We start from the raw sequence: 24,774 nt of genomic DNA, 5'->3' as shown, positions 1-24,774 counted from the left end.
GAGCTGGGTACCCAAACATCAATATACCCACCATTAAAGGACAAGGTCCACCTTCTAGAAGCCCCAGAAATTAGAAGATCCATGAGATAGGTGCACCACGCTCTGCAGCACATGGTGTTCCAAGGTCCACGGTCATTGGATGCTTCCATTTTCCTTTCCAAACTCTCTCTGCAAGTTATTTCAGGTGATCTGCAGATAAATCTGACATGTACACGCCATATTGGTCCGGACTTGTTTCAGACTGGTGTGATATCTGATGGTGTGAAAAATTGGATAGGTGGGACAATTCTGCTTGGGCCTTCATTTGCATTCCATTAGCAGGATGCTAATGCAGGCTTCTGGCAAGAATGGTGACCTGCCATTATGGGCATGAGTTCCAGAAGCTAGCAAGAAAACTATTTTCTAATTTCTGGTGCAGTGGTGGGTTTTCTCCCCGCCGTCCTGCCATCCCCCACCTGCCATTGAAGTCACCAAGGGGGAACTGGAAAATTCCGTCCAGACATTCCAGATGGAATTTTCCATTCCAGGACTAGGTTCTGTGGTGGGGGGCAGGAATTGGGGGTGTTTACCACCAGGAAGTGGAAATTTGTGCTATACTGCATGATACTAATGTTATTAATTAGACAGTTGAGGATTTCCCAGTGTTTTGTATCATGAGGCAGGCTAGATGGCTCACAACTGCACTCATATCTGGGTGCAATAGTTAAAAGGTGCCACAGTTGAAGAAGAAGATCCATTTCCTGGAATCTCTTGTGGGTAGAAGGTCCATGGTAGATGCTCCACCCACCCTCTGCTGCACATGCTGTTCCAGGGTCCTTGGTTGATGGAGGCTCTTCCGAACTCCACAAGATAGTGTAGGCCTTCTTGCAGATAAGTCTAGTGTGTGCACGCCACTTTCGTCTGGACATATTCTGGACCTTTGTTACATCCTGCTGGCGGCGTGGAAAATCAGGGGGACAATTCCAGTCAAGCCTTCGCCTGCATCCCATTAACAGGATACAAAATGGTTTCACGTCGGCCTCTAGCAGGATTTGGTGATCCACCATGATGGGTGGAAGCACAAGTTCATGCTGTAATTTTATACCAATAGGGTACCAATTTTTCAGCTGCTGTTGCGTTGTTCCTCTCTCCGGCCACAGTTGAATTTGCCTCATGGAAGACTGGTAAATTTTGCCCTCAATATCAAACACAGAATATACTTCTATTGCACCTTTATGTAGGAAATGGCCAATGTTGCTTCATGATGGGACAAGTAAAAAAGGAAATGAAGAACAACATTTTCAGGGCTTTGGGGCAAGGTCTGGGGAATGGAACTAATTTAGCATCTCTTTCAATCAGGCACACTGGATAGAATGTCTTCCTGAATTGTGTCATTCTAATGTTCTATTAATGAATAACAAGATTTAGCATGAAAGTGAAATGACCAAAAGTTGATTGAAAAGATTGGTTTGAAAAACATTTTTAAGTGTGGTCAGAGAAATGGAGTGGAGAATGGATTTAAGGATGGAATTCCAAAAGGGAATGCCAAGTGTCTGTTATCAGTGATGGGACAAAGAGGAGTAGGAAGTGCATAAAATTCCTATGCACTTAGGTTAGGAGATAGAAGATATAAATTGCAATAATAGATTAAGGTGAGATCTTGTATGGGATTTGAATATAAAGAAGAGGGGATGGGAAGTCAATGTAGGCATTGAGAACAGAAGTGATGAGGGAATGGGGTTTATTCGGGAAGAAATACTTTGCATAAATGTATAATGGTATGTATTCTGTTTTGTGATTTCTGTACAAAATTTGAACAATATGCATATTAGAATATAACAACAGTAATTTATATTTCTTTAGCACCTTTAATAGAGTAAAGCATCCCAGGGCGCCACAATTACATAAGTAGCCGTACCGATGATGTTAGGACAGATGGCCAAAGACTTGGTCTAAAGGACCATTTTTCTGGAAGATAGAGAGGCAGAGAGGTTTAGGGAGGGAAATGTAGAGTTTGAGGTCTAGGTAGTTCTAGGCATATCCGTTAATGATGGAACCATTAAAATTGAGGTTGAGCAGATATCTAAGAGGTTTGTGAGGCTGAAAAAGATTACAAAGAGAGATAGGTGAGACCATGGAGAGATTTTAAACCAAGGATAAGAATTTTAAAATTAGGATTTCACTTGACTGATAACCATGCATTGCAGGTCAGAGAGCCCAGGAGTAATAGGTGAACAGGATTTGGTACAAGTAAGAGTAGTGTTTTGGATGGCGACAAGAAAATGTCGTTTCAAATATGTAGTTCAATGTCAGATCATTGAAAGTGAAATAAAGAGAGAAAGAAGGTAATTGAATTAAGAAAACGAGGGTTAAAAGAGAAAGAAAAAAATGTTCTATACTATGAATATCTATGGCAATATGAAAAATCTGAAAGTCTGCGAGTCCATACCTGTAAAAGTTAATTTTCAGTCCCTGTGGATTTGTTTGGCAGTAATTTTTACTTAATAGAGCATTAAAAATATACTGTGGAATGACAAGCCTTGACCTTTCCTGTGAGTTTAGATGGTATGCATCATCTCAATGCTGTTCCATGTGTTTCAAAGCCAAGTGTCTCAGCCAGAGACTGTTATTGAGCAGCTCGGAAGCAACCTTCTGATTTACATCTTTAACTGCAAAAGCATAGTTACTGAAAGTTGTTGTCTGAGTTATGCTCTATTTCTGAACTTTTCGTCCATTGGGCACGTGCACTTGGTTGGTGCTTTTGACTGCAAGCAGCCCCAGAACACAATTTGAGCTGACTGGCTCAATTAATAAATCACCAGGTGGGAAAGGCGTGTTGGGGGGATGGGCATTGAGAAGAGGAACGCGGCTGGCACAGTGCTCCCTCAGAGGGATATTCTCTGGAACCTGCTGGCCATTTGCAATGAAAAAATTATGCAAAATGTGTCAAAAGGGAGCACATTCAAGGACAACACTGCTGGCTGCACATACATTAGGGTGCCTAAAACATTGCTGCTATCGGGTGGCTATTGCCTTCAAGGGCCCCTCTGTGGGCAATGGAATACCCAAAAAGAAGGGTCCAGTCCCGCTGAGGCTAGCCAGCTTTTATTTGGCAGTTTCCCTTCATGGCAGTCATCCCACAGTGCAGAGGTGGGAAGTGGCTCTTAATGCCTGAAATGCCTCAATTAGGTTCCCAGCAGCAGAATGTTTCCCAACTTTCCTGTATCGGTCAAGCAGCGCATATTCATATCCTTCCCATGCTTTATTCTCATCCTTCCTGCCTGGTAGGTCTCTGCTGCATGTTTCTGAGGGGGCTTCCTGTGAGGCCCTCCAAAGTCAGTGGGAGGTGGGGCAACGGAAGTCAATGCCTGGTGTATGGAATCAACGACCTGACAGAAGTGCCTGACAGACCTCATACAGATTGTCAAGGTCAGCCAATACATCTTCACATCACCTCTTATCTCCACCAGAGCACTAGCCTATTGGGTTGCTCAGTGCACCACAGCGCCATCATTAGCCAGCAGCACTCACGAGCAATCAGGATTCTTACCTAACATCTAACTCTACCTCATCCATACACACCTTTCAATAATATAGTCTCGCACACAGTTCCCTCTGTCTCCACTTACCAAAAGCTGCAGGAGGAGCATTACCCAAACACAATGCTGCACAATCACTGACATTCTGCCCTTTCACTTGCAAGACAAGATCATACGTACAGAAGGGAGAACCAGAGGACTGCCAGGTGGGGGTTGCCATGCAGCTAGACATATAGGAATGGTGATACAAATCTTGGAAAAATCCACAAGAGAGGGTTCCAGTGTCTCCAAGGCCATCAACGATGATTGGATGTTATTGTCTTAAGCCTTTTCTCAATTCCCTCCGCATCCTTATCCTGAAACATTGTATGAGAACGTAGGAAAATTGTATGTTTCAATAAGACTGCCTCATTCTTCTAAACTCCAGAAAATGTAGACTCAATTTACTTAGCATTTCAACATAGGAACAACACTCTCACCCCAGGACCAATCTGGTGAACCTTTATTACACAGCTTTCAGTGAAAGTATAGTATATTCCTTCATAAGTATGGAGACCAGAACTTTGCGAAGTATCCCAGTTGTGGTCTCACCAAAGCCCTGTGCAATTGTAACAAAACTTCAATATTCTTGTATTCTAATCCCCTTGCAGTAAAGCCCAACATGCCATTTGCTTCCCTAATTTCTTGTTGCATGCTAACTTTGTGCTGCTTGTGTGAATATACCCAAGTCCCTCTGAACATCAACATATTTTTTCCAAAATTATATTTTATTCGTAACATTTGTAAAATTACATTACAAAACATTTCAAATTGAAAATTACTGGGAGTGCAATAAAATTCATCTGTTCTCTATACAACATGTTTTACTCTGCGGTGCCTCTATAAAATTGAAATATTGCTATTCACAATGTACATTCCATGAACATCAACATTTACAGGTTTCATGCCTTTTCTGCTTTCCTCGTCTTACAACCAGAGTGAATAACCAAACTTCCTCACATTACACTCCATCTACCACCCTGTTATCCCCTCACTTAATCCATCTATAATCTCAGAAAATCTTGAGATCACAAGAAATAGGAACACATGTAGGCCATTCACCCCCTCAAGCCTGTTCTGCCATCCAATAAGATCATATCTGATTTGATTGGGATTTTAACTCTACTTTGTTCTTTAACCTCCCCCCCCTCCCACCATAATGCTTGACCCCCCCCCCACCTCCCCAACTTTTTAGATCAAAGTTATGTCTAACTCAGCATTGAATATGTCCAATGATGGAACCTCCACTGCTCTCTGCAGAAGAGAATTTGAGCGAATTTCTTTGCAGCCTCATTGTGTCCTCATTGCTGAGGTTTCTACCTAACTCTGTATCTTCAGAAAATTTAGATAGATTACGCCCTGCCTCTTCATTGATATAGGTGTGAAATAGCTGAGCGCAACACTGATCCTTGCAGCCTGAAGCGCAAGCTACAGATGGTGTAATCACGGACCACCTGCTGTCCTCCCCACCCATACTCTCTGATTTAAATTCTCCTATACGCCCTGATTTCAATTCCCCAATCTGCTTTATGCTGTTATGCTGCCTGGTTTGCCGTAACAGATGGGAGGAAGGGGAAAGGCAACTACACATGAGTGAAGATGAAGCCCCATCACCTGATCTCACATTTCAGTCACTAGTTCAGATACTCAGATGGATAGAGTTAGGATCTTTCACCATACATGATTAGGAGAGCAATGTTGCAAGGAAGTTATGCCGCAGTGATGAGGGCTCAATGGTGCAGTCTACAGGAGAAGCCGGATGAGCGTACACAATAAGATGCTTGGTGTGTTGACAGGCTTGTCAGGCAAGCAAGAGCATGGAAGAACAGAAAATGCTGGAAAAAATTCAGCAGGTCCGAGCATCTGTACAGAGGGAAAACAGAATTAACATTTTGAACCTGTTTGACTCTTCATCAGAATTAAAAAGAGGGAGAAATATGTTAGATAGTAAACAGGTATTAGCTATGAAAGATTGCAACAAGATGTAACAACTTTAAGAACAAAAGAGAGATGGCCTGGTGTGGGAGGAGGGGGGTGAAGGGAAGAATATTGCATTGAGGAAATATATATATGGAATATTTTTAAGAAAGGGTTTAAGATGAGTTTTTCCAGCCTTCTCTGTTCTCGTTTCAGATTCCAGTATTCGCAGTATTTTGCTTATTTAACAGTATGGAAGAGTCTGGTTCCAATTTAGCTGAAGGCATTACTCAGAGCTTAGAGTTCAACTCCATGGCAGCAATGGCAGATGCAACCATGTCTGCTTTAGTCACTGCCTCAGCTTCCACTGTTGTTGGGATTGAAGCCACATATTATCTCAGTGCCAAAGTAAACTGAATAATTAGTTCCAAGCTTACTGCCATGCAGGCTCAGTTTGCTGCATCTTCGCTGTAGATCTTGGTGCTCAAAGGGCTCATGTAAGCTCTCAGCAGTTCAGCAATTTATGCTGAAGCAGATCACTAAGCTTTCAAAGGTGTCACTCTGTGGGAGCAACAACGGCACCATATGAGCCTGCTTTCCTCTTTCAGGAAGAGAGCATTCAAGCTCCCATCACCACCACTCAGCCAGTATCCTTGATGTTGCCTGTCCACCAGCCAGCCCAGATTTGTGTTGCCAAGATGCAGGAGACAGAAGCTGGGCCTACAGACTGAGAGCTGCATGAGGAAATGCTGCAATGTCATCTGCAATCTTTCCCCAGTGAATATTAGCAGCCTCTGTCAAGCATGGTGCAGCCAGTTGAATAAGGGCACTGCAAAAGAAGCACCAAGAGATTGCACAAACATGATTAGTTCATTTTTACATGTGGATATTTTAATGAATTGTTGGATAAAGATATAATGTAAAAGTTTCTGTTGGTGGTTTTTATTGTTGGATGGCAGCCAAGGTAGTGCTGTGCTGGAGTGTCTCCTTTGCATGTAACAGTGGGGAATTGTGGTTCTTTGTTCATCAAGGGAAGTTGCATAACTGAAAACTGAACCTGATAATCTGTTAGCCTGTTCAGTTACAAAACATCCAGAATGCTTCATCCCTGACTGCTCCTGCTCTTTGCTCTTTGCCAAGTTCCCCTTTCTGCATCCTCTGCTCCATTTTTTGGTCATGTGGCAGAGCAAAAGGCACTGCTGCCATGCCTCTGATATCTGGATCAGGAATTCCTCTGCTATTCATGACCATAAAACCCAGTTCTCAGAAACCAACACTCCAGAGGACGTCTAGAAACTTGGTAATAGCAAATGCTCTTCACATTCACCTTATTTGCAAGTCGAATGCCTGATCCTTTAAAGAATACTAATCTGGGACTTTCTTGTTGCCAAATGCTTGAACTACTGTGAGTAACTTAGAAACCCATAAAATGGACATTCATTGTCCAAATTAGCACAATAGGCATCTCATCTGTCAGCAGGACTGCGTGATATCAGGATGCGTTGTTTCAGCTTCTTCTGTCATATGGCAAGGACACCTTCAAGAGCAAACTTCAAGAGGCCATGCCAGGCAGGACCCAGTGAAAGCAGCTGATGGCACAGCGCATCTCCAAGAGAGTGATTAGTTTTAGTAGTGTCACCTCCACTCTACTAAAGAGATGATACAAATATGAATTTTGTAGCTAAAATGTAAAGTGCTATATAAAGCTTGTAAGACAAGTTGTTAAATTATTCAATATGTGACCACATTTACCTTGATGACCTTGTATAATCTGAAAAATTTCTTCTCTTCCAATATTGAATTTGCAATGGATTATAGAATGAAGATACTAAAGCATAGAATTATAAATGGAAGGTAGATCCAATGCATTGAACGAACTCAGAATTAAATACGGACCCAGATAGTTAACAAATTTCCAAATTGGAACAGTCAACAATATGATAAGGTAAGTCGTAATTAAATGTTAATCATTTAAATAACAAACTAGTGGATAATAGTAATTTTGAAATTAAATTTCCTCATATGGGTTTGTTCTGGAAGGACTTGTGGTGCAATGGGCATCATCCCTGCCTCTGAGCCAGAAGCTCTGGGTTTAAGTCCCACTTCGGGACTTGATGGTCAAAGAAGGTGTGTTCATAATTCTGCTTAACAAATTGACTATCAGCTGGTAAATTTTCCCAACTTATGCCAGTAACAGGAACATGGGAGCAGAAATAGGCCATTCAGCCCATTGAGCATGCTCCACCATTCAATACGATTGTGGCTGATCATCCATTACGGTGCCTTTTTCCCCACACTGTCCCCATATCCCTTTGTGTCATTGGTATTTAGAAATCTGTCGATCTCTGCTTCAAACATATTCAATGGCTGAGATTCTATTCTTGGGTAGAGAATCCTAAAGTTGTCTTCATCTCAGTCCTAATATCAGTCTACCCCGTTGTTTTGACATTGTGCCCCTTGGTTCTAGACTCGGGGAGAAATGAGGAAAAACATCTTACCAGCATCTACCCTGTCTAACTCTTTGAGTATTTTGTATGTTTCAATGAGATCACCTCTCATTTTTAGAGAATACAGGCCCAGTTTCCCCAATCTGTCTTCACAGGACAGTCCCACCATTCAAGGAACAAATCTGGCGAACCTTGTTGCACTCCCTCCATAGTAATGATATCTTTCTTAAGGTGAGGGGATCAAAAATGCACACAGATCTCCAGGTGTGGTCTATACAGTTAAAGTAAGACTTGCTACTCTGTACTCAAACTTCTTGCAATTAACTTTAATTCTTAATTGCTTGCTTCACCTGCATGTAAGCTTTCAGTAACTTATTGACAAAAAAACCCAGGTCACTTTGCACATTTACACATCCTAATCTCTCACCACTGAAGAAATATTCTGCCTGTCTGCTTCTATGAAAGTAGATAACTTCACATTTTTCCACATTATATTCAATCTGCCATGTTCTTGCCCATTCGTAAGGCTGCCCAAATCCCCTTGAAGCCACTTTGCACCTTCCTCACATTCTCATTTAGTTTTGTGTCACCCACGAACTTGGAAATATTACATTTGGTCCCCACTGAAACTGATCCTTATGGTACCCCACTAGTCACAACCAGCTAATGCAAGAATGACCCATTTATTTTTAATCTGTTCTCTGCCTGTTAACCAATCATTGATCCATGCCAGTGTATTATCTCTTGTTCCGTGTGCTTTAATTTTGCTCACCAACCTCCTGTGGGGAACTTTATCAAAAACCGTCTGAAAATCCAAGTATTCACCGACCCCTCCCATTTATGAATTCTGTTGGTAACATTCTCAAAACATTCCAGCAGGTTTGTCAAACATGATTTCTCATTCATAAATCCGTGTTGATTATGCCCAGTCAGGTCATGATCTTGTGACTGTCCATTTACCACATCCTTTATAACTGCTTCCAGCACTAACCTACTACTGATGCAAGGCTAACAGGTTTGTAGTTCCCCATTCTCTCTCTCCCTCCCTTCTTAAATAGTGGGGTGACATTTGATACCTTCCAATCTGCAGGAACCATTCCAGAATCTATGGCACTTTGGAAGATGATTACTATTGTACATAGTATCTTTATGGTTTTCTCTTTCAACACCCTGAGATGTAGAATATCAGGTTGCAGAAACTTATCAGCCTTCAATCCCAATAATGTTTCCAATACAAACTTTTTACTAATATTAATTTTCTTCAGTTCCTCATTCTCTCTAATCTCTTGGATCTCTAGTTCTGGAACATTCTTCTTCAGTGAAGCCAGACACAAAGTAATTATTTAGTTTCTCTGCCACTTCTATATTCCCCATTATTAATTCTCCCTGACTCAGTAATGGAGCCAAATTTGTCTCAGCAAACGTTTCCTATGTACATACCGATAGAAGTCCATCTTAAAGTTTTTGGGAGTTTATTTTTTCACTGTTTTGCAGCCAATGCAGACATGATGGGCTGAATGGTCTCTGTGTGCCATAATATTTATATGATTTTTATATTCATATCCTATCCTCTCTTTCCTTATCAGTTTCTTGATCCTCCTTTGCTGCATTCTAAAAAGCTCTCTATCCTCAGGTTCACTCCTATTTCTGGCAACTTTATAATACATTTGTTGTAACCTTATACGGTCTTAACTTGCTTTGTTAACCACAGTTGACAGAGTCTTTTTTGATCTTTGTGCCTTGCAGGAGTGTATAATTACTGTAAACTATGTAATAATTATTTAGAGACTACCCAAGCCTCTGTACCATCATACCTTTTAATATATTTTCCCAATCCACCTCACCCAATTTGTTCCTCAAACCTTCATAATTTAGTTTGTTCAAATTTTAACATCCTGGCTTCAAATTGAACAACTTCACATTCAAACAATGTAAAGTTGTATCACATTACGGTCATTGATCCCTAACGATTTTTTTATAGCAAAATTCTTAATTAGCTCTTTCTCATACATGAGATCTAAAATAGCTTGTTGTCTAGTCAGCTATTCAACATATGGCTTAGAAAACCATTTCTATCATTCTCCAGAAACACGTCCTCCACACCATGAGTGCTCATTAAATTTATCCAGATTATGGGCAGAATTTTACAAGAATGAGTCTGTGTCCAGCTAGCGTGAAAATGGGAGAGTTTCTGAAAGTGATTATTTTAGATTTCTTTTAGTTTAGACAGAATACAGACTCAGACAAAGCTAACAGTAGGTAGAGAGATTTGATGATTTACCCAAATGTTAATGCAGTAAGATAATTAGAACAAGTAAGTATGATTTAAAGGCATAAAAGTTGATTTATAAATGCATTTAAAGTTTTTTGTTGTGAGTTAACTTTCAGTCAATGCAAGGTACAGAAAGGCATAATGAGAAAGTTGAATAGTTTAAGAACAAAAGACCTGGGAATCTCAGCTAGTAACTTATATCTGGGAGATCATTACAAGGGAACACATTTTGCAACTTTTATGAATAGTTGGTTGATGGCAGCCCTGGCACAGCTTCAACATAACCCTGGATGCAGGGACAGATGTCTAGTCAAACTTGGCAGTGAGCCGGTAGGAACTTCCACGTTGGCCATTATAGTAATGGCTGCCATATACATGCAACAAAGAAGTAGTCAGGACTACAGTGGGTATAACGTCCGATGAGTAATGGAGAAATAAGAAACCATTATGCTGGAAACTACTAAGCAATTGGCAGAAGTGTCTGACAAAGGTTTATATTGACATATTGATGTTAAATAAAATTACCTTTATACTAATGTAAGGCGGAGAATCATATTAAGAAAATGTATAACTGTTTTGATTTTTACTGATAACCTCAGAACATATTTGAGGGTTCTGGGTATGCTGTATTCGAGGGCCCAACATGTGGTCATGTAGCCCCCACCACCCAGATTGATTGCCCCTCTCGATCCGATACCATTACAGAGTGACAGTGATATCTGTCCCCACCCCTCCCCCCACTAATCTAGTCTCATTGCAGAGTGGTAGCTGGCATCCCCCCCTCCCTCCCTTCATGCCCTGCCCTTTAGGTCCTGCCCCAATGAGCCTACATGGTGGGCAGTGCCAAGGTGCCCACTGGGCATTTCCCAGCTACCAAGCTGACAGTGCCAAGGTGCCAAGTTAGCACTAAAAGGCTGGCACCAACTCTTTGCCCTCAGCCTCTCAGGGGCTGGGCCTCAATGACCTCTGGTTCCACCAGCGAGACCAACAAAATTGTTCCCCGTTCACAGGGAACAGGTCTTTTCCTCGCTGGAGAGAACCTTTTCCAGGACAGCCATAAAGAGAAGCGAGCCCAGACGATTGAGCACCAGGCTCACTAAAAACATTCAAATGAATATTACAATATATTTAAATAAATTATTCAGCTGACCTCACCACAAATCCAGCTCTCGGAAAATCGCAAGAGCTGAGAAATCGGGCGTGATCCTAATTTCTTGCCTCGCACGATTTTACTGGTTCGCTCTGCCCATTGCTGGTAAAATTCTATATACGGATTGAAGTCACCCACGATTACTGTATTACCCATTGTATATGTTTCTCTAATCTCCTGAGACCTGAGATCCCTGCTTTCCAATGTATGCATCAAATCCCTCAACACCACCTCCTTTTCCTTTTTGCCTGTCCTTCCTATGTGTCGAATTTCCTTGAATATTCAGCTCCCAGTAACGGTCATCCTGTAGTCATGTTTCCATGATGACAATTAGACCATATCCATTTACCCCTATTTATGCCTTTTAGTCATCAACCTTGTTGTGAATTCTGTGTGCATTCAGATAGAGTGCTCTTAACTTTGTCTTTTTAACATTATTTTGTATTCTAAGCGTAGGTGAAGCTCTCCTTCATTCTGTCTGCTATCTCACTTCACTTGCTACTTTTCCACTTCCTTGGGAAGCTTTTTCCCAGGGTGGAAGCTTTTTCCAGGGTAATTGACTCTTCCACCCTGGAAGAGTTTAAGATGCGCAGGGCAAAGTTTAAACGAGATGTACGAGGCAGATTTTTTATACACAGTGGATGCCTGGAACTCGTTGCCAGGGGAGGTAGTGGAAACGGATACAGTAGTGATTTTTAAGGGGCATCTTGACAAAAACATGAATGGGATGGGAATAGAAGGATATGGTTCCCGGAAGGATAGGGGGTTTTAGTTCAGTCAGGCAGTGTGGTCAGTGCAGGCTTGGAGGACGGAAGGACCTGTTCCTGTGCTGTAATTTTCTTTGTTCTTTGTTCCTGGAAGCTTTGCTTCCTTCCAACTTGAGCTACGCCTCAGGTTCCTGTTCCTCTTAACAAGCTAGTTTGAACCTTCCCCAGCAGCACAAGCAAATCTCCTTGTGAGGATATTAGTCCTGGCCCTGTTAAGGTGTAAGCTATCCTCCTTGTACGTGGCCCACTTGCCATTAAACCAGTCCCAATGCCTCAGAAATATGATATCCTCCCCATGACACCAATTCTACTGCTCAATCCTCCTCTTCCTATGTTCACTAGCAAGGAGTAATCCTGAGATTACTGCTTTTGATTTCCTTCCTAAGTTAGGAAGAGGGATGAGATCCTGAAAGCAGATCTTACAAAGTCAATGATACTAATGTGAACCACGATCTCTAGCTGTTCACCTTCCCCCAGAAGGCAGAGGCAACACATCATCTTGAAGTCATGTTTACTACTGCAGAAACATCTGTGTGATCACCTGACTATTGAATCACCTATCAGTATTGCTCTTTCACTCTTCTTACTCCTTCCTGGGCAAGTAAGCCACACATGGTGCCACAAACTTGATTCAGCTGCACTTAGTGAATTTTGATACTAGTGAGGGTGATGGCTCCTCAATCAAAAATGGAAAACTAATCAACGAGCATGAGTGACTTAGGGGACATACATTACCTGTATGGTTCTCCTAGACTGCCTGGTGGTCTCTAATTCCTTCCAGGCCTGCACACTCCTAATCACCACCTTGAAGATGATGTTCATGTGGTTCTCTGCCTCGCAAATGCACAGTGTATCATGTCGCACTATCTGTAACCCCCATGACTTGCCTGAGCTTGTAAAATCTTACTTATTGTCCTGCCTGGAGACAATACACATCTCTTTAACCTATGCTAATGCTATTTCCACTCACATTGTCTGCATCTTTAAGACTTGAATAGGTTAGCTGCAAAAACTTGCATTCTAATCAGTATTCTGTAAATTGTGTGTGTCTTTATATGCCTTTCTCTGATCAGAACCTTCCACACACCTGACGAAGGAACACTGTTTCCAAAAGCTTGTGGGATTACTATCAACTAAACTGGTTGGACTTAAACCTGGTGTTGTGAGACTTCTTACTGTCTCAAATGCACCACAATGACTCCTGCCACCGCTTAAGTTCCGAAACCTGGAGCTCAAACTTCTGCAGCTAGTGATATTTTCTGCAGGTGTGTTCATCCAGGTTACATGGTGCATTCATGACTTCCCACACACCAAGGAATGTATATTGCACCCTAACTTTAAAAAGTGTTTGCTACAATTAGAATAAGTAGAATAACTTAGCAGTTACTCATCAATCAGATTGTTCGCCAATACTGAAAGAAGAGCCAACAACTGGAGGCTGAAAAAGAAAGGAGAGTTGCCTCTTCCCTCACATACCAGATTCCAAGTTTGATGTTCTGTGCACTTCAAGCAGCTCTCAGTGCAATCCATGCAGCTCTGAGGAAGACCTCTTTCTTTAAAGAAACTAATTCAAGCTTCTGAACACCGGTTTAACTTAGCTACCTAATTAACTGGCTAAAGCTGCTCTCAGAGAGCTTGCCTCCTCCTGTTTTAAGGTTGGAATAAAACTTCACATATAGAGTAATTTTTAATCAATTGCTGAATTAAAGAACAAAAAGACTTTGGCCTGTATTTACCAGTTACCTCCACAATGTGTTTTCTGACAGCAGAGGCAGCTCACCGTTGGCCACCAGTAGAAATTTCCTGTCCCGCTGCGATTAAAAGAATGATATGTTTTAAACCCTAATTGTACAATCATTTATTGGACAGATGTGTTACTGATCATACACATTTGGTGCCTTAGACTTTAAAAAGAGAGATTTTAAGCACCCCAAGTCAGTACAAATTACAGGAGAATAATTAAGATATAGTTATCCCATGTTTGCAGATCGATAATGCATGATTTTCTTTGATTATTGAAGGTAATTTGTTTGGAAGATTTTGTACAACTTTTTGGCTGTGGAATATTTGACTTACCAATAAAGCTTATCAAAACGGGATTATCTTAGGGATTCTTTAATGAAGGTTTCAAAACAGAATATAAACATATTCTTTAAAAACTGGTCAAACAAATTAGCCTGAGCTGTTCCTAGATTTGGGACAATGATGAGACAGTATTAATACATTAGCGGGGTGCAAATTGGTTTCACACTGGCCTTTAACAGGAATCCTGATCCACCATCATGGGCGCCATTGGAAGATCCCACTATAAGTTCACGCCAGGGTAAAACTGAATTTTGGGCCCCTGCCAAATTCTACACCCACTCCCACCCCCTTGCCAGGTCATGGGAGAATTCCACCCAGGATGTAGCAATGCTGAAGCAACTCTGCAGTCTATTTAATGAGATGAACTTCAGCTGACCTAAATTTACTGGAATCTACTTCTCCTTTACCTGAAACAAAAGAATGATGTTTAGCTTGTTTTATATTTTAGGGCTAAACTATTTTTTACCTTAAGCAGTAAAACCCGCCCTATTGTGGTTCACTACACCCTGAGAAAACAACCATACAAATTTAGTCCGTCATGTGACAAAACACACATTTGTTTTCATGTGTGATATGAGGGGAAAGAAATAGTTAACGTGTTTGTTACAGGAAGTGGTTATGAAAGGGATGGTGAACTGAAGCTGTACTGTTTTACATTGCTGTAGATCTGCACCATATCCTGAGCTGAGAGCTAAATCCCAAGCACTGTGGAGCGACTTCCCATTTTCCAGCATTAAGGTAATATTTTAACATTATGTTCATCAGTTTTATAAGACATAGACAAGCCTAGTCTATTCAGGAAATACTATCTTATTAACTTAGATCAAACTGAGGTACCAGTGGAGCTAGCATGACTGCATTACTAAATTAGGTGTTTCAAGTAATGCATGCATGAACTTGAAATACTGTCATAACTGGAGTATCAATTAATCTGAAAGTTAGAATCCCATAGGCTTTTAAATTTAAGAAGGCAGATTGAAAGAACATTGCATACTCCTGTTCCTTAGGGTGTTATCTGCTTTTGCTTAATTTATCTCTCAGGTGATTTTATTCCCCAGCACGAGACGGAGGCACCAATACTTGTACAGGGAAGTTCTGAACCGCCGAGATAGGCTTCATTTGAACTGGAGTGCGAACACTGGGAACACTGGGGGAAAGGATAAATAAGGCTGTCAATAGGACTTCAAACTAGAAATATGCAAGAGGAGGGGAAGTGATCTGAGAAAAATAACATAAGTTGAAGAGAAAAGGAATAGAGGAGAGTAAATTTCTGACCTAGGTATGGAACAAAGGTAACATAGCTGGGTAGGAAACAAATACAGTAATAAAACAAAATGATAAAATGCTGTTAAAAATGAAATACAAGGAGCAACTATTGAAGATGTATTAAAGTGCCTATCAAAAGGTACAGTCACCTGAGAAGATTACTGAATTTTGTGAAGTATCGGAAAGGATAGGTGAAGGTAATTCTGCAGACATTAAGGTAATTCTGCAGACATTAAAGGTTAAGAATTGGCTAAGGGATCCACAAGTACTCTAATTTGTGCTGCCTCCTCATTGCCTTATCATAGCATAGGGCCAAGCCAGCCTCCGCGTTCCTGCTGTCTCTGTGCTTTGCGAGGAGCTCTGCAGCAACGTGCTGCAAGCAGCAGGTGCAGTTAGCCTGCTCTTCTGAGAGGGAAAATTCATGGAACAATATTGGTGTAAAGTAAAACACGGAAAATGGAACCCCAAGGCAGAAAAAGGATTCTAGGACAATGGATGCAGGACCAAAGTCATTCAGGGAAGAGGTGGGCATGAGTCAGCCTGCAGAGGACCAGGAGACCTTCAAGGGCTGCCCTCAGAAGAGAGTTGGAGCAGCTGGTCAAGGATGTGGCAGTAGTAACACCAAATCTCAGATGACTTTCGGTTACCAAGCTCAGTGAAGGCACAATCAGGATATCTCGAATGTACAACATAGCAAACAAGCTTCTCCCATGCCAAACCCTATCAATCACCCAGCGGTACTCCCTGGCACTCAGAACTGATGCCTAACCTCAAAATACTCCACCTTACTCTCTCATATCTTTCTGCCTCACATCCACTCTCCTTCTGTTTCCAGATATCTTCAATTGTTCAGCTATGGCTAGGACATCACCCAAACATAATGCAAGATGGTCAATGCCATTCTTTCCTCTCACTTGCAGGAACATGGCATTTCATTGAAGGGAATAGAGCAAAACTGACAGCAAAACTGACAGGGAACAAAGACGTCTGCACCTCCTGAACCCTAAAGAGGAAATGGTTCTCAGCATTATGAGGCTGCCTCTGTCAGAGCCCATTTTATCCAACTTAGTTCAGAAAATTGAGCATGAGGATATTTTCCTGCCTTATGTCTTTTCTCAACTTCCGTCTCACTCTCATCCTGAGATCTGACATGACAAGTAAGTTACAGATGGTGTGACCATGAACATCTTGCTTCTCATCCCACTCTTCCCTCACATCAACCTTCCCCTTCTGACTTTTACTTTCAGACATTCAAAAACTGCCACTAACCCAGTCAGAGAAAATCCTGGAAGCAAAAAGAGAACAATATCACAGCACCAATGAAGAAGCCCCGCACTTGATCTGGCACTTGAAGCCACCAACTCAAATACTGGCACTGCATCTGTCTTAGAGTCCACTATAGAGTTGTAATTAACATGTGATGAGTCAGCGGGCATAAGTGGGCTACAACCAGGCCAGGGGTAAAAGAAAGTTCATTTGTCAGTTCACCAGAGGGCAAGATCGCAGACAAGGTCTTGTGTCATGAACTCAGATTAACGCATCAATGGGATAACATACTGGGGAGTATTGATGCATGTGCATACTTACCTGCCAGACACGGTCCTGTCATTGTAAAGAAGCATGGAAGTATCCAGCTCCAAGTTGACACAGAGCTTCATACACAGTTCCCTCTCTGTAGCCATCTCTCTGTTATACTGCAGACCCAGTGGCACTACTACTGTTGCTCCCATACTTGTCATAGCGTTTATGTGAGCAGGTCACCTAATCCTCTGCTTTCTCTCTCTCTCTCTCTCCTCCCCCCCGCTCCCCCCGCCGTGAAGATGCAGCAACAGTCTCTGCCGCATCCTGAAACCTATTGCAATGCCTCCAGAAAAACACTCCAGAGTAACACCAAGAATTTCGCCTGGATTGAAAATTGAATTGAGAATTATAAAAGCAGTGAAGTTATGTAATACGTTTATAGAATCCTAGTTAGGCTACATTTGAAGCAGTGCGAATAGTCCTAGTGTCATAAAAAATATTAAGAAGATCTGGAACAGGTGCAGAAAGGTTTACAAGATGTCAGAACTGAAAATTAGCATTAAGAAAGACTAAATAGGCTGTGGCACCTTCTCTCAAAAAGAGAATACTGAGAGGGTAACCTGATAGAGATCTTTAAGTTTCTGAAAGGGGTTTATAGGATAAACTTAGAGAAGATGTTTCCACTCACAATAAAGACCAGAACAAAGGGCTGTGAGCGTAAGATAGTTACTAAGAAATCCAACAAGAAATTCAAGAGCAGCATCTTTACCCAGTGAATGATTAAAACATGGAAATCACTATCACAAGGAGTAGTTGAGGCAACCAGTACAGCCATACCTCGGGAGAAGCTGGAAAAAAATCGTGAGGGTGAAAGGACTGGAAAGATGAAGTTAGTTAAAGAAGAATGGGAGTAAGATTTAGAGGAGCATAAACACTGGCATGGACCTGTTGCACTGAATGACCTGTAAAATATCCGGGGGAACCATTCTCCAGCAGCATTGAACTGATGGCAGGATTGTTTTGAGTTGTCTTCTCTTCCAAATTTCACCCAGGACTTTATGTGGAAACTATTAAACATCAGTAACTGCCATGTAAACTAGATCACATTTTAATCTGAATTCAACCTCAACATCGTGCAGCTGTTTACTTGATAATATTATACATCTGTTTCCTCTTTGGAAGCTTCAATCATATCAGTAAGAGTGGTTGGTGGATTGTGACTAAATCACTGATAATCATCAAAAGAATGAAGGAAGCTTTTGTAGACTTTTCTTTAGGACCCAGAGCACGGAGGTGGGTCTTTTAACCATCTAGCCTCGGCACTTGGCAGACCCTGTGGTTGCCTCCAAACCATTTCTGGAGACTGCACGTACAGCACTCTCTTAAGGTAGTAGGACAGGTAAATAAGTGGTTAAGTAGGCATATGGTATATTTGCCTTTATTAGCTGAGGCATAGGGTGTAATTCTCCCATTCCACTGCACTAATTTTTTAGCACACTGGGTCGGGAGATTCTTGCGTTAGGTGATTCATGAGATTCACACGCAATAGCATCTCCCAGGGCTGGGTTTCTGGTGGCGTCAGCTCGTTGATGGAAATCGGCAGAGAGGCATTTTAATACGGATCTGCACTTTATTAAAATGAGATTAGCAGGCCCAGGACTGAAATTTCTAGATTCATTAGAACCTCTTGGGAAACCAGCGATCAGGGTGGGCTGGGGAGAGTGATGGGGTGAGTGAGGGGTATGGTGGAACTGCGGGTGTTGGGGGGGAGAGAGGAGTTGGTGCTTGGTGGAGGGGTAACTGTTAGGGGGTGGCAGGGGCTGGAGATCGGGGTAGGCTGGGAGGGAGGGTTTGGGGCTGACCTGGGAATGGCCGGGAGGCCAGCAATTGCGTTTGGGAGGCTCGGTGATCTGGCAATGCAGGGATCACAGAGTTGGCCAGCAATCGGGTGACTGGCAGTGCGCATGCACCGATCTTGGCACTGACAGATCAGAGCATGTACAGTGGCCCACTCAGTGCTATGCTGTGGGATCTCCAGTGGGAATAGGCCCTGCCCACAGATTTTAATAATATTCATGCTAGTGACCTGTGCAGTTCACAGAGCGTGGGAGCTTCTTCTCTGAACTCCCACTGAAAAACGAGTGTGAGTTACTGCAGTTTACATGCAAATTCAACATTTAGAATTTTTTGGGAGAGTTACGGCCATCGGGTTTAGGTAGACTAGAATTGCTTTCCATGGAGCAGAGGAGACTGAAGGGGGACATGATTGAGATGTATAAAATTATGAGAAGCATAAATACAGTAGACAGGAAAAAACATTTCTCCTTGGTGGAGGGATCAATGAATATTGGGCATAGATTTAAGTTAAGGGGCAGGAGGCTTGGAGGGGCTGTCAGAAAAAACCTTTTCACCCAAAAGCTGGTGAGGTCTGGAACTTGCTGCTAGAAAAGGTGGTGGAGACAAAGACCCTCATAACATTCGAGAAGTACTTAGATGTGTACTTGCAATGCCGAGGCATACAAGACTATGGGCCAAATTCTGGTGAATGGGATTAGAATAGTTAGGTGGTTTGTCTTTGGCACAGATGCAATTGATTGGAAGGTTCTGTATACACCTATGAATCTAGAACAGCAGTCCCAACCCCAGCATGCTCTCTTACTCCCAGAATAAAGTTCCCATTATTCAGGGCACTACTTCCCAAGACATGCGTTCTATTTACTCAGCACCAGTAATCCTTTTCCTGCACTGCCCAGAATTCTTCCTGATCACATGCCATTTTCTTATTGTCTATGCCACCAAACTAGGTCTGGTTGGTTTTGTAGTGTGCTCTTTGCCTACAACCTTCTGGAAAGAGAACCTCCCCCCATTATATCATAAAGGACATCCCAGCTGGCATCTTCAAAATGCAGAGTAGCCTGTCCCAGATGACAGCCTTCTGCCTCTCTTCTGGGGCCACTGATGATTGCATCCTTAAAGTCAAACAGCCACCTATAGTAATAATTGTCAGTAAAAGTGACCCCACACCTATTTAGTTCTGTCTCCATTTCCACCCTTGTGGCTGCTAATTGGCCACCCATGCCATCCTTCAGTCCATTAAGTGTATGACCCATGAAAATCAGGGCCGTGACTTCTTTCCTTCACCACCACCACCACCGCCCTGGGCAGAGTGAGGACCTGGAAACATTTCAATATCCCTTTCCCAATCCCAGAAGGATTATCCTATCTCTGAAACATATGGAGACATCGGTTCCCAGCCTTCTGAAGGTGATGAATGTGTTTGGTTAGAATTACATTGAGACTATTTCATGGAAACAAGCCAATTAGCCAGGTTAATGTTCATCCTCCGCACAAGTAACAGACTGTTGTGTGATTATTGGTCTGGCTGAGGAATGAGACATTGGTATATTTAAACAATAACTGAAAATATACTAATATATGTGACTAGGTGTGAATCTGCTGAAATAAGGAACATTTTCCCTTTCAACTCTTAATCATGTGTCTTTTACATCATCATTATTATGAGAGGTGTTACTTACACAGTCCCATACATTAACCCTTATTGTACTAATACTACATCTCCGCACCACCCCCACACCCCACCCCGCCCCCAAGAGTTTGTCCATATCTTTTTTCACATTAATGTTTATATACTACACCATCTTCCTGACTCCATCTGCCAGGCGGCTTTGCAATTCTCCCTGATTGTGTTCTTGTCAGATTTAGAAATTCAATAATCTCTTTTGAACGTTGTTCCTTGACTTGGCTGGTCTCCATTTAGAGTTGGAGTATTTGGTTCTTCATTAATTTTGGATTCAACATTTGGTTCTTCCAAATATCTGACTGACAGTCATTTTTGAGGAATAGTAATATGATTTCTCTGGTTTCTTCAGATAGCATCTCCTGAAGATGTACTAGATATATATTCTGTTGATTGTCATCTCTCTGAACTATTACTCCTTCTTTGCCTTGGTTCGACTTTCGGATACGGACTTGATTCTTTTCTTCCTCTCTACTTTTCTCCATCCCTTGTCCCTCTCTCTTGATTTAATTTTAAGGCTCAATCTTCTTTGCATCTCACATGTTCCCTACTCTTGCCTCTTGAGTTTGCCTTCATTCATTTGAATGATTTTCCTGTCTTTCCTGACTTTTGCATGACTCCTTGCAATCTCTCATTCTTGAACGTTCCAATAACCCTGCAGGGATTTTCAATCCCTGGGAGTATTATTTTGGGAAGGCTGGGAAGTTTTGAGGAATCTAACTGACCAATATCTTGGTTTCCCTCAAAACCCAGCAGATTTCGATGTATCAATATTTATCAATTTATTAATTTATTTATGATTAAATATAAACAATTTATTTATGATTTATCAATTTGTTCTTATCAATAAGACCTGCCTACTGCGCCACTAAAATCCTTTTTAGGGGTTAAAACTTACTCACTAGTTCCACAATCTTTTCTTGGTTCTCCAATTCAAAGCCTATGATCACTGGACCAAGATTTTCTTTACAGCCCTGTGAATGACCTGCACAGTTGAATTTTTGACCTTTCTGCCTCCATTTTGCCCATGGAGCAGCTTTGGAGCACATCATAAGAACATAAGAACTAGGAGCAGGAGTAGTCCATCTGGCCTCTCAAGCCTGCTCCGCCATTTAATACATTCATGGCTGATCTTTTCGTGGCTTCAGCTCCACTTACCCACCCGCTCATCATAACCCTTAATTCCTTTACTGTTCAAAAATCTATCAATCAGTTGTACCTTGCAGAGCTCTTCTAAGTCAAACATTAAATCTTCTTTAAAATTGATTGTATAGGGTTTGGGGGGCAGGGGCATCACTGCTGCCACCATATTGCATGTTAGTTGCTCTGGCTGAGGAATATTATTGACAAGACATTTGTATGTCTAAAAAAAATTATTTATTTGATATTACTGAACCATATACAGATAAACATGCTCAGATGTTACTCTGCTGAAGCGAGGAACATTCTTCCCCTTGACTCTTAGCCATATGTCTCTTACATCATAATAATGGGAAGTTCTATTTAAATGCTCCTACACATTAACCCTGACAATCCTAACATTAGACTCAATCCTGTGTAACCATCCAGGCTCCATATCCCTATATCCCCCTTTCCTTCACTTGCCTATGTTAAATGTTGATCTGTACTAGGAAATTTCTTGTGAGTTCTCCCTTTCCTCTGCCGTAGCTTCGGAGGTTACAGGAGAAACCTTGATTAAGCCACTGCATCAATCACTAACTTCAATTGTACACTCCAAACTCACAACCTTTTGTCTAAAAAAGATATAGTGTACGTTATAAGTTTTTAGGTGGCTCATCCACAACGTCAGATATGATAGAATATTATATAAGTAGTAAGGGATTAAGTAGAAATAAGGGAACTGTCATTTAAGCTGCAAAATTTCTCCAGTATAGACAACACACTAGGGCAAAAACAGAATATTCGTCATTAGATTTAATATTATCAGTTGATTTCATCGCATTTGATTGTGCATAATAACAGTAATAAAAACTAAATATATCTAAAAAATTTATGACTAAAATATTGCAATTAAAATGTTATGTTAAAATAACAAGTGTAGAAATAGACTAAAAAATTAGAAGTTTTAAAATAGAATACCATAAAAACCATGATTAAAAAAATAAGTTCAAAATTAAGGTGTCTGAGGCAGAGGCATCTGTGGATAACTCCCCTTAGAGGGAGGAGGACAGTGATGATTTGCTGGGCAATGATGGAGGACCACAGGAATCACAGATTGGGGTCAATTCTTGGAGAAGCCGATGTGATTCCATCTATAGGAGTTCCCTGAGGCTGTGCAGGCTCATGGATTATGAATGGAGAAGTCCACTGCAGCAGATGAGATTGACTATGTCTCAGGTCTACGAGTGCATGACTTCCTCCAATGAGAAGGCAACAAACCTGACAGAGAAGCTTATGCAGCAGCACATGATGAGCATGCAAGAGCAACATACTGTCCTGCACAAAATACTTGATGCTTTATGCAACCTGGACCAGTCAATTCAGAATTTAAGCACTAATGTTCGTGGAATTCATGAAACACTTTGCAGCCTGGACACTTCAGTCACTCGTGGCCTGAAGATAGCTAGGGGCTGCACCAGTTGCACCCCAACATTAGCTTCCCTTAAGCCAGCTAATGTGCTAACCAAGTGCCGAGGGTGTGCCTGAAGAGGGTGAGGGTACAAACTCTTTGTTCCACCCTTATCAAACTGTTTCCTCGGCCCTTCTCACTGAGGGAGCGTCTGTGGTGAGGGCCCTGGTGACGGCGGCTGTCCTTGCAGAGATGCAGGCAGACCAGCCCCAAGGGATACCCAGTGGATACCTCCAAGATGAGGATGAGTGCCACATCATAGCCACAAAGCCAGAGACAAAAATAGACCACATCCACCCCCTCAACATGGGAACACTACATAGGAGTTTCTGAGCATAGACAGCACCACTTCAGTCTTAGTACTAAGTGGGAAACTGAGGTGTGATGTTTATGTAACCTCTTAGTAAAGCTCACTTTGTTAATAGACTCATGTCTCGCCAACACAAGATGCGTGATTCTCTTAACTCTGTGCTGAAAGGTAGTAACAATGGGTGAACAAGGTATCAACTCCTCACCAGTGACAATGAGGATTCCAGGCAGTAGTCTAGACCTCTGTGACGACAAGATTGCATGGAGTGCAAGCACAGCTGCTCTCTGCTCTCCGGATGCCTGGAATTTTATTATGCATGCTGCCTCTGCACTGCTCTGATGGTCTCTGTATGTGATAGTGCATTAACCATTTTTGCTGCACCCTCCTGTTGATCAAGTGAGGTGCAAGCAGCCTGGTTGGATGATCCAAGATCCAATCAATTGCAGGAGGGTGGCAAGAACCTACTCTTTTCGTGTCTCTTCCTCTATCCCTTGAGCTCCTGCAGCTGTTCAATCCAGACAGTCAACCCTTTCAACTATCTGACAGTACACTAATAAATTTGTAAAAGCTTTTCCTGCCTGCTAACTTGTCTTCCATCTCTGGATCTGAATACTGAGGCATTTAGAAGTCCGTCCCCTCCAGTAAAGTAAAATTGTGTCAGTTGGGTCTTTTAATGAGGCATCTTAGCTTTAATTGGACTTTGTAATAGATACGGGTCAGTTTCACAGGCGGTTGTGTTTTGTATCCCACAAAAAATGGTTACTGCCATTTGACTGACTCAACTGTGTTCCAGCCCATCCAGGACAGGAAACCTGACCCTCTCTGTCCTGACTGCTTATACTTATATTTGTTTGTTTAATAAAAACATGAGCCACAGACTGGCTCTTTTTAAATTCCTCTTGAGATGTCAGATTCATTGACAAAGCTATATGAATTACTCCCTCCTTAATTGCCCTGAGAATGCAATGTTTGCCTTTCCCTTTGAACCATTGCAGTTCCCTTGATGATAGTGCTTCAAAACAACCCACAAGCAACAGCCAGGAAAATGGCTCCACGTGCCTCATCCAACTTTGCCTGGGTAGGATCCTTTTAAATAGTGTTGTAATAGTCGCCTCAGAACTCGTAGCGACATGAAAAAGAGCATGAAGTGTTTGTAGTCATGCGGTGAAGTTGGAACTGGTGTTGCATTATGATTATGACTATTAAACCTCTTTTGAATATAGTGATAAAGCTCCTGCCTAATTTCACAAAAGCTATCAAGATTCCCTAGAAAGTCTAGTGAAATGTGAAATCAGTGAAAGCTGGGTCAAAGGGCGTTATCTTCCAGGTTTTGAGTGGAAACAGGGTGATACAA

The 24,774-nt window shown here is 41.8% G+C and overlaps 1 protein-coding gene across 8 annotated transcripts in view; it reads left to right on the top strand.

Moving 5' to 3' along the window:
* simc1 (SUMO interacting motifs containing 1) overlaps nucleotides 1-24,774 on the top strand; it is a 68,313-nt gene that overhangs the window by 3,884 nt on the left and 39,655 nt on the right. For 3 of the 8 annotated variants that reach the window (XM_080201600.1, XM_080201599.1, XM_080201598.1), the window contains exons 2-4: nucleotides 7,293-7,419; nucleotides 14,861-14,933; nucleotides 24,416-24,498. Coding sequence is in view for 2 of the 8 variants with exons in the window: in XM_080201597.1 (XP_080057723.1) it covers nucleotides 7,412-7,419; nucleotides 14,861-14,933 (81 nt within the window). In the remaining 6 variants the exon portion in view is untranslated. Of the gene's footprint in view, nucleotides 1-7,292; nucleotides 7,420-14,860; nucleotides 14,934-24,415; nucleotides 24,499-24,774 lie in introns of those variants that run through there. The other 5 variants (XM_080201597.1, XM_080201605.1, XM_080201603.1 and 2 more) reach the window with 3 other exon arrangements.

This window comes from Carcharhinus amblyrhynchos, chromosome 13 (genome assembly GCF_965287045.1).
Source record: "Carcharhinus amblyrhynchos chromosome 13, sCarAmb.v2.hapA, whole genome shotgun sequence".
Classification (NCBI taxonomy): domain Eukaryota; kingdom Metazoa; phylum Chordata; class Chondrichthyes; order Carcharhiniformes; family Carcharhinidae; genus Carcharhinus; species Carcharhinus amblyrhynchos.
This window is presented reverse-complemented; position numbering and strand designations above follow the sequence as displayed.